The sequence below is a fragment of the Poecilia latipinna genome, unplaced genomic scaffold (assembly GCF_001443285.1).
Source record: "Poecilia latipinna isolate Pla-1442-1.1 unplaced genomic scaffold, P_latipinna-1.0 Scaffold409, whole genome shotgun sequence".
Classification (NCBI taxonomy): domain Eukaryota; kingdom Metazoa; phylum Chordata; class Actinopteri; order Cyprinodontiformes; family Poeciliidae; genus Poecilia; species Poecilia latipinna.
This window is the reverse complement of record NW_015113025.1, coordinates 1,176-13,751: the sequence shown is the minus strand read 5'-3', so window position 1 is coordinate 13,751 and position 12,576 is coordinate 1,176. Positions and strand designations below refer to the sequence as shown.

The 12,576-nt window shown below is 38.5% G+C and overlaps 1 protein-coding gene across 4 annotated transcripts in view; it reads right to left on the bottom strand.

The window, feature by feature from the left end:
* LOC106950580 (splicing factor, arginine/serine-rich 15-like) overlaps nucleotides 1–10,670 on the bottom strand; it is a 16,230-nt gene extending 5,560 nt beyond the window's left edge. For 2 of the 4 annotated variants that reach the window (XM_015037525.1, XM_015037527.1), the window contains exons 1-19: nucleotides 10,483–10,670; nucleotides 7,895–7,978; nucleotides 7,690–7,734; nucleotides 7,426–7,587; nucleotides 7,208–7,340; nucleotides 6,939–7,075; nucleotides 6,645–6,845; nucleotides 6,197–6,282; nucleotides 6,025–6,109; nucleotides 5,441–5,617; nucleotides 4,789–4,862; nucleotides 4,511–4,701; nucleotides 4,243–4,343; nucleotides 3,017–3,130; nucleotides 2,771–2,927; nucleotides 2,397–2,524; nucleotides 634–787; nucleotides 374–529; nucleotides 23–264 (exon numbers count right to left, since the gene is read on the bottom strand). In XM_015037525.1, coding sequence (XP_014893011.1) covers nucleotides 23–264; nucleotides 374–529; nucleotides 634–787; nucleotides 2,397–2,524; nucleotides 2,771–2,927; nucleotides 3,017–3,130; nucleotides 4,243–4,343; nucleotides 4,511–4,701; nucleotides 4,789–4,862; nucleotides 5,441–5,617; nucleotides 6,025–6,109; nucleotides 6,197–6,282; nucleotides 6,645–6,845; nucleotides 6,939–7,075; nucleotides 7,208–7,340; nucleotides 7,426–7,587; nucleotides 7,690–7,734; nucleotides 7,895–7,978; nucleotides 10,483–10,512 — 2,457 coding nt within the window. In that variant the 5' untranslated portion in view covers nucleotides 10,513–10,670. Of the gene's footprint in view, nucleotides 1–21; nucleotides 265–373; nucleotides 530–633; nucleotides 788–2,396; nucleotides 2,525–2,770; nucleotides 2,928–3,016; nucleotides 3,131–4,242; nucleotides 4,344–4,510; nucleotides 4,702–4,788; nucleotides 4,863–5,440; nucleotides 5,618–6,024; nucleotides 6,110–6,196; nucleotides 6,283–6,644; nucleotides 6,846–6,938; nucleotides 7,076–7,207; nucleotides 7,341–7,425; nucleotides 7,588–7,689; nucleotides 7,735–7,894; nucleotides 7,979–10,482 lie in introns of all 4 variants that reach the window. The other 2 variants (XM_015037528.1, XM_015037526.1) reach the window with 2 other exon arrangements.
* Nucleotides 10,671–12,576: the final 1,906 nt, after the last annotated feature.

Genomic DNA, 12,576 nt, shown 5'->3' with positions numbered 1-12,576 from the left:
CGGCTGGGGGACCGCCGGGATGTCCGGCTGGGGGACCGCCGGGATGTCCGGCTGGGGGACCGCCGGGATGTCCGACCGGGGGTCCGCTGGGATGTCCGACCAGAGGACCGCCGGGATGTCCGACCGGAGGACCGCCGGGATGTCCGACCGGAGGACCGCCGGGATGTCTAACCGGGGGACCACCGGGATGTCCTACAAGAAGACCAACGGGGTGACCACCAGTAGAATTAGTTAGAGGTCCACCTGGAAAACCTCCTGGAGGTCCTGTTGGGAAAACCACAAGCAGTTAAGATTGCTACGTTTAAGTTACTAAATAGCTCAAACTCCATTATTTTGTTTCTTTAGTTAACCGAAGGGAAACAAAATTACTAACCCATGTGCCCCATTTGGTGGTTAAATAAGTTTGGACCCTCCAGGACCTCATCATTTTTCTTGGCGCCCTGACCTGCTGGGTCTTGAGGCGGGTCATCAACGCCACCTTTGGAAGGAGGTATTGGACCGAGGGGCATAGGTCCCGAGGCAGGAAAACCTGGGGATATAGCAGCGAAACCCATTAAGATTCACTTTGACCAGAGTGAAAGACATCCTAGTTTTTAAAACAACTGCAAATAGTAAAAGATTATTGGCAGCTACCTGGGGGCATTTGCAACGGGTTGAAGCCAGGTCTGATGAAAGGAGGAAGGGGAATGCCTGGAGCAAAGCCAGGTGGAGGCATCCCAATGGGACCAGGAAAAACCGGAGGTTGAAGGGAACCCATAGCAACCATTGGCTGTTGCAATGAAGGGACCTGAGAAAATTGAATAAGCAGATAATTCGGTCAGTGCCATGTAAACGTTAGGTAACACTAAGCAAAATAAGCTAAGTAAAACCCATTTTGTGAAGGACTATACTAACAGACTGATATATGGGTCTCTTACTTCAATTGCTCCATAATTTATATAAAAAAAAAAAAAAAAACATTTCAAATATAAAAAAAAACCTAATAATTTCAACTACAACTGTAAGGAGTTATAATATAACCCAACAGGTTCCAACCCCTAACGCGCTTCCCATCTTCCTCAGCGTTGTTAGCGATCTGCACGTGTCGACCAAGGCGACAATTTCTCAGGACAGTTTTCTGTCCCGAAATGTTTCAAATGCAGGACAGTCCTGAAAACAATGTCCCTTCTAGTTTTGGAGTTATAATCTGAAACACATATTTCCTACCACAGCACCACCTACAGGTGAATGTGGCTGAATATTTGTATCTGAGTAGTGGTGTGGATACTGAAGACGGATACCAAATAAAAGTTGTAAAAAGTTTTGGAGGGTAAGTTGCAGTACGAGTTTCAGCAGAGAAACATAATAAGAAGAAGAATGAAAAAGCAAAGTAAAAACAACAGGGTTCACCTGAAACGTCGTGGATGTTGTCAAATAAAAAACGTTGTTGCGTGATGCGTTGTGGGAGAACTCAAATAAAACATTGTCCAAATGGAGCATTTCTCAGATTTTTTTTTTATATGAGCCCCACACACTTCAACCAACCATGATCATATTAGACATAAAATGTCTAATATCATATTGGACATATGATCATGGTTGATCATATATTTAAGACCTATGCGGTGGAGGCATGTGTAAAGCTTGGTGAAAATAAGCAGTTTTTGCATAACAAATTTTGCAATTTTCCAGCGCCACCCAGAGGTGGACGTTGGAAAGAAAACTAGCTAGCCATTGTCAATATTGTGTTTGTAGTTGAAGAAAGGAAATTGTGGATTTTTTTTTATGATTTCAAAATTATGAACAATTAAATTTTGTAGCAACGTGGATGTGTGTAGTGATGTTTAATCAGCTATTACATTGTAATTGGGCATAAAAAAAAAATTGCCACAATAACTTTCTTTTTGTTTTTTCCTTAGCATATAATGTGACATGTTTCATTTGGCTCAGAGTTGATGGTGGGGGTGAGATTGGATTTGGCTAATGCAATTTTCTTGCTTCCCTGGTGAAAAACATTCCAGATCCACAATTTTTGCACAGCACAGTGGAACATCTGTTGAAGAATCTTTCTAAGAAACTTTGCCCACATCAATTTTTGTTTAAGTGACTTTGGTTTCAGAGTTATAAGCTGAAACATGTATTTTCTACCATAGTGCCACCTACAGGCGAATTTGGCTAAATACTTGTATCCGAGTACCGTTGTGGATACTGAACCCGGATACCAAATAAAAGTTGTAATTTTCAGGGTTTAGGGTCCAGTATAACTTCCAGTGGAAAAACATAAGAAGAATGGAAAAACAGAGTAAAAACAATAGGGTTTCCTGCTCTGCTGTGAGCAGGCAAACGGCCATGCCTTGTATTGGCCGTCTGCTTGCTCCTGCAGGCTTGAAACCCTAAATATTCTATGTGTTCCTTACTTGTACAGGATGAGAAGCTGCAACAGCCATCGGTAAGACTTGTGCCTCCTCAGGCTGCTGTTGCTCAGAACGGCCATTGTGTGTGGGTTCCTCAAGGTGGTCGAAGGTCTTTCTCATGCTGCTCCAGTCTGCAAAGTCAGTCATGATAGTAATTATTAAGTAATAAAGCTAACTAAATTTAGCAAATGGTAAACTATAAATTTGGACTGTTTAATTAGGTATGAAGATATGTCTGTGAATTTAGTTTTTTTGACTGTCTAGTCACATTAGCTAAAACAAAATTAGTCTCAAAATATATACTGAGGAGAAGATGTGTTATTCTGGTTCAGTCATTTTGAACATAAACATTTCTCCTACATTAGTTGTTTTTTTACCTGGTGATAAGGTATCCATATCTAGCATTCCTCCCTCCTTCAGCTCCTCTAACTGGTCCTCTCTGATTTTAGACCAGGGTACGTAGGTGACACCCAGCTCCACATCCCAGTACTGTTTAAAATCAGGCTTTATACCCTTGTTCAAAGCCCAAGCAATCTGGTAGGAAATAATTCGATTTAAATTTGGATTTGTTTCCAGAATTTTTTCTCAGTAGCATATGCAGAGACAAAATAAATAAGACCCACCTTAATTGCTTTCTGGTTAACTTTTGACGATCCTCTACTGAGTTTCTGCAGTGCTCTGTAAGCATCTTGCCTGTGTATCATGACAATGTAAGCACAGCCTCTTGGAGGAATCATCTGAAAAAAGACAGAGAAAAACAAAAAAATGGTTAATAACCATATGAGAAACAGTTTTTCCTGTCTGACAAACCAATTAACTGAGCAAGGTCTGTCTAACAATGACGAAGGAATAATACTTCTTAAAGATAACGCCATAAAGGTAAAGTACCTAACAATACAAACATCATCTCTAAGCGCTACAGTCACAGGCACGTCATAATCAACATCTAACAGAGATGTGGTTTATGGGGAAGCTTCTTCAGGATTAATTCAATTTTGTACCGTTTTGCCCTCAGGTGAGGGCACAAAAAATCTAATTGGCCAATATTGACAAATGGGATTTGAATACTACTGTGATATTGCACACATTGAAATTGCACTGACGACAGTTACAAGATGTATTGGACATGAAGTGTTTTACAGTTTAAAAACAAAGAAAAAAAGCAAACAACAATTAAATGCACTAGAAGATACTAAATAAGTAAAATTTCTGGCCCAGGGGATTATGACCTTGCAGGCAATTTTGTCATATATAATTTTTTTTAAAAAGAAAAGTTGTATTTTAATGATTTCTCAGCTGCACTCTATCCAAGTGAGATTGTGAATTTCAGGGATCATTCCTGTTTAAATAAAGTTACAAAAAAAACTTTTAAATGATTTTTTTTTTTTAATTACAAATCTGACTGCCAAGAGGCTTATGGAAGCAGAGTTGTTGTTAGAAAATGTTGTTAAAAGAAATGCAGCTTTATTCTGCTGGCTGTCATTGGTTTGTATGCACTGAACAATCAAAACGAACCTGAAATTATAAAGCTTCTTCTCTGACAGTAAGTAGTTTTTATCCCTGTGGGCCTAACAGAAACCTCGATGTAGATCCTTGCAAGCCTTTCTATGTAAAATAATGTGATATGAGCCGATTATTTGCTCTTTCTGGGCAAATAATCAAGATTAAGTTTAGAACCTTCTGATTACAGCTGTTGGTTGAATAATAAATCTATCTATAAACTTAAAATAAATACAAAGCAGGACCTAAGAGTGTCCATTAAGTAACTAAGTTAAAAACAATGAAATTCTAAAATGCACAAATTACTGTTTTAAGATTAAATATATCTGATCCAAACAAATCGACTTACATTTATAGATTCAATCTGTCCAAACTCTTCAAGCAACGAGGCGACGTCTTGCTGTTGAGTTCTCTTGTCCAGTTGACCCACCCAGAGTGTAGTACTACAAACTAAAGAGGAAAAATACATCAACAAGGAAGAAATTTGGCAATATTTCTAAAGTTAAAAGATTTAAACAAATTATTTTCATCGCAGGAGGGGAAAAAGGACAAATAAGTACAGATTTCAATCATTCCTGTGATAAATAATCTCCTCCGTAACCTAGGTGATGACTCACTACTTAGAGTTTCGCTCTTGGGCGGCGGCAGGCCTTTCTGCCGCCGTTCTCTTTCTCTCTCTCTCTCCCGGCGCTCCTGTGAGCGAGAGCGAGGCGAGTGGTGGCGACGATCTCTGGAGCGGGAGCGAGATCGTCTGTGCCTGGACCGTCGGGAGCGGGAACTGGACCGAGACCTTCTCCTCTTTGGAGATCTGTGTAGACAAAGGAAGCTTTGTTTCCAGGAAACTTCTTTTTGGCAGATTCTCATAAAAATACTTAGCATCCATTTTAGACTTTACCTTGAGCCTGAGTGTGACCGTCGACCATGCCGGCCATCTCTCATTGAAGAATGGTCCATATCCACTGAGGAGTCCTGGTGAAAAGATGAAAAATAAAATAAATAAATTGATGAATGAGAAGATGACATACTGCAAATATAACCAAACCAGTTATATTCTTGATCAATATTTAACGTTTATTAATTCACCTTAAAAGTCAAGGAATTAGATTTATGTTTTTCAGGATGAAAAAAAAAAAACATAAATCTAAAACTAAACTAAACCTAAAAGTTGTTCAAATCTATTCAAAAGGAAACAATGATTTTGAAGAACATCGCTTCAGGCTATAAGAGAGATAAAAGACTTTCAGAAAGTACCAAGAAGGCTGTAAGTTTGATTTTCTGGCTTTTAAAGCTCACACTTAAAAATGGGAAATCGTGGCAGCCATTTGTAAACCTTTGAATGTAGTTAAGCACCTACACAGAGCGTACACACAGAGATGGTGATTAGCATCTTATGTTAATCACTAAAATAAGATTCTGAAGACTGTTTCTAATCTCTGTAATGATTTTTGTCTCTTATTTAAATCAAAGGAAAAAGTGTTTCACTGCACCTGGATGACTCTTCCTCTGCTCCTGCTAGAATTAATGACCTCTGATGGCTGGAAACCTACCTGTTGTTGCTGGGCAGCGTTTTGAGGAGGGTATATCCCTGGGAAGCCTGGAAGCCCAGTTGAACCAGGAATGTGGTGCCCTGGAAGAGTGTGCCCCATCGTTGGCATAGTAACAGGGTAGCCTTGTCCTGGCAGAACAACACCAGCCTGCAGCTGGCCGTTAGGAGGCACCGAAACCTAAAGAAGAGATCTGAAATTAATATCCAATACCAATCCTTGCATCTTACATCAGAATTAGATTTGCTCAGATTTTATTCAGTTTTTTTTTTCTTCTCAAAGGTTTGTGTTAAATCGATGAGTAGTAACACCACCTCATATTAAACAAATATATGAAATATTCCAGAGTGGCAGATCCAGACTATTTAAATAAATTCTCAAGATATTTTTGAGTGTTTACCTTAAACAAAATTTAAAATCAGTCAGACCTACTGTACAGTAATTTCTTTCAGTACATCAAAACATTTAATCCACTTGTTTGATAAAAAATGCAATTCTTTTCCATCTCCATTAACTGATGTTCACACCTTAAAACATCTGGTGTAAAAATAAAATAAAAATGAACAATGAAAGTCCAGTGTCACTACCTGCTGTGTGATGTCCTGTGAGAGATTCATCATCTGTGTATTAAAGTGCTCCAGGTGCTGAGGAAAGGCTGGAGGTTGTTGCATACTGTGATAAGAAAAATGCATCATTATTACTCCCCCTTTGATGTTATTTGTAAAGGCTATGCTACTCAGAATGAGGACGGGGACTCACAAAGGGGGCTGGGAGGAGGGTTCATCCTTTTTAGTTTCCTCTCCAGCTTCTGGTTCATCATCGTAGTCAAAACGATCCAGCAACTTCTGATGCGAAGACAGAAAATCAAGCTGTAAATTCTAAATTACATTCTTTTTTGTTTGGTTTTGCAAAAAATTAAATAAATACATTTCCAAACACTGGACTCTGAAGTCTTTTTTGTAAACATGGCTGATAAAAGATTTTTTTTTAAATCAGAAAACTGTGCATTCAGAGTGTTGTTGGTTTGTTCATTTGTGACAAATTTAAAAGCCAGGCATCCTCCATGACTTTGTGACTAACAATAACATAAAACCCCAGCAAATTACATTTAAATTAGCGGAAAACTGAAAAAGTTCAAGGCGTATAAATACTTTGCAAGGCAGTACGGGTTAGAAAACTTAAAGTGAGGAATGCAAATATCTGTCACCTTGTCAAAAGCGGTCTTTTGCTGGACCGGCTGGGTGGAGTGGACGGGTGGAGGAGGCTGAGGCGAGGAGAGGTGAGGCTGAGCAGCAACCAGGCCAGTAGGCGCGCTTTGAACCGGCATTTGAGCGGTCGGCAGAAGAGGCTGAGTGTTGGTTTCAGGCTTAACCGCCTGCTGCTGAAAGTTCTGGAGCATCTGCTGGAGCTAAGAAATACAAAGTAGATTCAGAAGTTTCCAAGACGACAACAGAAAGCAAATGAATGAAGCTATGTCAGGTTTCCATGGGTGTAAACACACCTGCTGGCCCTGCGAAGACTGGAAGAGCTGTGCTACGGCAGCAAAGGCGTCAGAGTTGTGTAGTGGAGGAGCGGTTGTTGAGGTGGAGTTGGCTGTTACTACGGTAACAGGCTCTTTGGCTGGAGATGGTGGTGAACCTAAACGATGAGACAGTCGGGAGTGTTTATAGGTGGCACAAACATGTTTTTGAAGGTGCGAATGCTCATTCAGAAAAAAATACAGCCGTTTCTATAATGTGGGATTTAAAAAGGACTTTAATTACAACTCACCTGGCTCTTCTGTGTGTGTGATGGAAGCAGCACCACTGCCAGAACCTGCAGCCATATCCAAGAGCGGCTGAATAACCTCAATCTTAAACACTCCGTTCTTCTGCCACAGGTTCAAAACCCGCACAATCTTACTCTACAAACAAAGAAAAGAAAAGAGATGAAGCATCATTCCAGAAATTTTCCAGCCTTTCAGAAGATTTTTTTTTTTCCATTCTTACCCGGTCCTCTATGGGACAGAGACAAAGGTTCTCGAAGGTTCCTGTGATATTTTTGGTGAACCTCGGACCAAACACGTCTTTGTCTGGTCCGAACTGGTGCCTGGACTGCCTCACAATGGAATCAACCACATACAAGCCAGCAACTTTATACTCGGGCTTACACTGGAGGAATCAAGACCAAGGAGACAAATACCTTTAAATTACTTATGATTGTTGAGAAAAAAAAATGCTTTTCAAATAAATTTGAAACAAAACCAGACTCACCTTTTTGATAAACTTTTCCACAATCTGGACCACGTGTTTGTAGAGCTGGAAAAAAAAAAAAAAAAAAAAAAAAAAAAAAGAGTGGGGGGGGGGGGGTCAAATGAGTGTTTTCAGCTTAATGGAGGCTAAAAGAAATGCAAACCAATTTTTAAAAGCAGAAAACATGAACACAAAAATATACAGCACATGAAAAACTGTTACTTACTTTCATAGCTTTTATGGCTGATTTGGTGATGGAGATCATCTTTGCTCGAGATATAGGAGGCTTGGAGTCCATCAAGGAGAATAACTGCATAGTGCAAAAGATAATGAAAGGATGAGATGGAAAATCATGAAACAGTAGAATGGACAACACCAAATGGAGCAAAAATAAATGAGTTTCAGGTCAAATACTTATTTAATTGAAGTACATCTGTTTTTCCACATAAAACACTAATAAGGATGTATTACTTTACAGACAAATGTGTTGGACCTAACTGCAATTAAACTTTCTAAATTAGAAATGTGTTTCCTCAAAAATCTCTTATCTGTTGCCATTATTGATTACTATGCACATTTTTTTATATTTCGTGTGGTGGTTTTATCAGGTTTTGTCAGAAAACGGAGACAAATATTTTATTTTATTTTATTTTATTTTTATTATGTGCTGCCTGAAATGTTTTAAAATGAAATAGAAAAATATTCTGAATTTAATGTACTGTTAACCATGGCTCTCAAATGAAAGAAGAAAAAAAAACAATCCTGAGCTACCTGGGTCTGAAACTATCTGTTCAGTTTAGTGGGTAAGATTTGTACTGATACTGTAATAACACAGTTAGCCAAGAGCCTGAATGAGTTTCTCACTATATAATATTAATGAGATAAAATATCAGGGATTCCCCCAGCCAGATATCCTCAAAAATAATAACAATAATAATAAAAGAAAACAGAAACAGCTTAATGGGAGCCATCAGTGGTGCTACTTTAGATTTCACACCAAATCCGTCCATGTTTCTCACAGCCAGAGAGTTTTCAAACACTTACATTTCTCTGTTTTGTAAGTGAGGGAAAGAGGCAGTAGTTTCGCTTAGGCCTTGCCATGTGCAATAGGTGGGGGAGGGGCAGTGCTGCATTATTCTGCACTCCATGCAGCCTGAGAAAACTTAGGTGACACAAACCTTTTCTCCAGCAACTCATTAACAGGACTTTGAACCTCTAGAATGTCACCACTGAATGTTAGAAACAGTAACATTTTAAAATCTCAACATACCTTTAAATTGTCCCTATTCACAGTCTGCAAAATAAATGCCCAGTATATATTGTCTTGTCTCACCATCTTTATCTTTTTCTACTAACTTGATTCACCTTTAAAGAGATAAAAACCCAAAGCAGGAGAGCAACTCTAAAGCTGGCCACTGTAAACTGGACTGGCTAACCAGGTTTGTGCGTATACGCTTCATTCTGTTTTTAAAAAGTTTTGGTTACTGATTAGAGTTTAACTCAGCTATACAGAGAGCCCAAAGCAACCCACTTGTTGCTGAGCACTGCCAGTCAGCTGGCTGAAAGAAGGCACCGATACTTTTTCCTTGTGTTCTTTTTGGAAATATAGTCAGAGATTAAAAATAAAAAACAAAAAAACAGTCATGGTATTGAAATTTAAGGAGAGCCAACCAATCAAAGTGTCTATCAAAAATAGAAAAGTAAATAAATGTTAATCTGTATAGAAAATTACTCCAACTGTGATTATGTCATTATTTTATTGTTGATTTTCCTGGCTTAAATAATCAGAATTAAATAGTGTAATACATTTTTGTTTAATTACTGTGGCATCACAAAACAGTGATACTTCTACACGTTTCTGTGATATCGTGTGAATCTCAAAGTAACTGTAGCAAAGCATAACTAATAAAATCCTGATTTTAGAGTAAAAGAAAATCATTATAGATTTCTTTTTCATAAGGAACGCCTCTAAAAGAAGAGATCATCTCATACATCATCAGGAAGCAAAATAGCCAGGTAGAAGGAGATGCATAAAATCTGACACACAAACCCACACTTTCAGCATCACATGACAGAAAATAAAGTCTATGATTTGCCCTTTTAACCATGCCCTAGTATTCTTGCAGCTGTAATTTTGCTTCAGGTGAGACAACAAATACTGCAAAGATTGTAAAGATCGCAGGAATGGCAACAACTTCGAAGCTAAATATTTTTGCAGGATGTCAATTTGAGCCTCAATAACAAATTAAGTATATGGGCTCCAGCTTTGATAACCTTGTTAATGTAAGGCTTACTGAGTGACAAACCCTGCAGGTTCTGACTGGGCTTCCAACAGCATGAACAGGCCTCATAGAAACTCACCGTGTCTGCTCTTTAAGAAACACCTCGCATGTTTATTATTCCAAATTATCAACAATAAACCCCTGTAGGCCTGCAGTCCGTTTGCATGACCGTGTTAACTGGAGAGTATGTTTGCTAATCGTACTGTTACCAGCAGCAGTGTTTGGGACCAATTCACTCCCATTAGCATCACGGAGGATCCTGGTACCAATGTTTACTCTGTTTTCTGACATAACCGAGTGGCTTCTTATTGCACTAGAGTAAGACATCCTGCTGTTCAATGTAAGACCACCCCAGTTGACGAAGGGCAACACTAACATTAACCCAATTACAATAACACCAAGAAAGTCCAACGGCTAGTAGGCCCCCTCGTCCGACCTACTCGGTTAGCTACACAGCATCACAGCACTGCTGTGACCACATCCACCAGCCACGGTGACTTCAGATTCTGAGCGAGCCCAACGTGCAGCTTACCTCCTGGTTAAAGGCGTTCACGGCCTCCATGATTGCCAGATGCACCTGGCTTCTCCCTTAACTCCCGAAACCCTGGTCAAAACGATGTTTATTCCAGGAAAGGACGGAACAACATGTCCGCTCCCCGGTAGCTAACGCCAGTTAGCCTCGCGTTGGGTCGGCGGGCACAGCAAAGCATGATGGGATTTGGTGCTGTTGTTCTAGGGTTTGTCCACTAGGTGGCAGGGTGCTTCCACTTACTGTGCTACCTGAAAAAAGAAAAGAATATGAATAATTTTAATAGTTTAATTGTAAGTTCACTTGGCAAGTTTTTATTTGTCAAAAATGCTAGGGGTAAAAGTATGCATTTGCCTAAAAAATTAAAACAATATAGTGTCTCCTGCTGAGAACTGAAGTCCTTCTTTGTGAAAATAGGTACAAGAAAACTGCATATTTTAAGAACCAAAAAAATAAATAGCTTGATAGGAATATACCAAGAATGACAGTAAAGGTTTTAGTATTAAAGTATAGGTGTAAACCTTAGTATTAATGTACTTAGTCTAAGCCTTATCTATATAATTTTCAAGAAAAGCCAAGAATACTTCACTATACTGCTCTGACGTTTGTAATGTTTAGTTCAGAAAAAGTAAACTTCAAGTACACTGCCTCATTTTTAGCATGAAATAATTATACTCATAGTGCATTAGTATAAACTGTTTAGCTATAATCACATGGTTGATCATCTAAACTTGGCAGGCTAAGCAAGAAGAGTAATAATCTGAGAAACAGCCAGTAGTAGTCAGAGAAACACTCTTTATTAATATGGGAAAGATTCACAACTCAAGTGGGAAAATCTGCTTGACAACTTTTAGTAGAATGTTTAGGAGATCCAATCTCTATTTGAGGGTGGGTGAAAAAAAGTCACTGCCATTCTGGAATTAGATTACACTAGATTGTATTTTAGAGCTATCAGAGTAAAGGCATTGAATGAATTTTCTTGCCGCCTTTATTTCTAAAATTTACTTGAAAATCTTGTTTACTATTTGTTTCACTTCACAATTTTGCATCTATTTGTCGTGATTCATCACAAAAAAATTCAATTCAATTCATCAAGGTATGCAGTTACAACATGCAAGATGTAAAATGAATTTTACAAGGCACAGTATTTGCTGTGAAACCAAACTGTTACAGGAGAAATGGCTGCCACAGTTCCCCACAGACATGAATGCAAACGATTTTGCAATCTCTGTTCCTGCAACACAAGGTCTGTCTTTGTGGATGCTCCTCACAGCTGTGACTCAAAAACAGAATTATTTTTAAAATCCACAAGGATATTTTACCCATGCAGCCTGAAATCCAACTTAACAGGGTAATAATGGCTTTTACAGCAAGAACTTTGATTTATTCAGTAAATATCAGTATCTAACTCTCAACTCAGGAAGCATCTATTTTTTTTTACTGTTCCTTCTATAAAATTTGCCTTCATCTACTTTTGAAAGTAGGTCTGCCTGTTTAATAGTCATCTTAGAGTAAGGTGTTTAAAAAGCTACATGAGACACAACAGACGTGCAGGAAATTGTAACACATTTTACCCCGTGGGAAGATCAAATGCTCTGTTTGAAGGGTTAATGCAGGTCTAATCGATGAGATGCTTGAGGCTCTTGTGTCAAGACAATTACAAAACGGATGTAGATTGAATTTCAACAAGACGTCTGCGCTGCATTTTATTGTAGTGCAAAAAGTCTCCAAAAGATGTCGTACTTTGTACGCTTCATATCTTTATTATGTCTAGAGTGAATTATCAAGAAAGCATGGTCCAGCAGTCTTGGAAAAAGCAGCATGTGGTTTAGAATTGCTAAAGCCATTCTGTTTAAAGATCGAAATTAAAACATAGCTACACACACAAAAAAAATGTAATAATATACAACATTTGAAAATAAAATAAATAGATTTATTTATTCAATAAAAATGTCATTAAAGCAACCGTTCAAGTATTTGAGACTGATTAGATTTACTATAAAAAATAAAATATTTATTTTTGGCCGAAGCTTATGATTAGTGGCCCCTCCCTGTTCTCCTTTGGGTGATTAAAAATGTTAATTAGGCCGATGAACC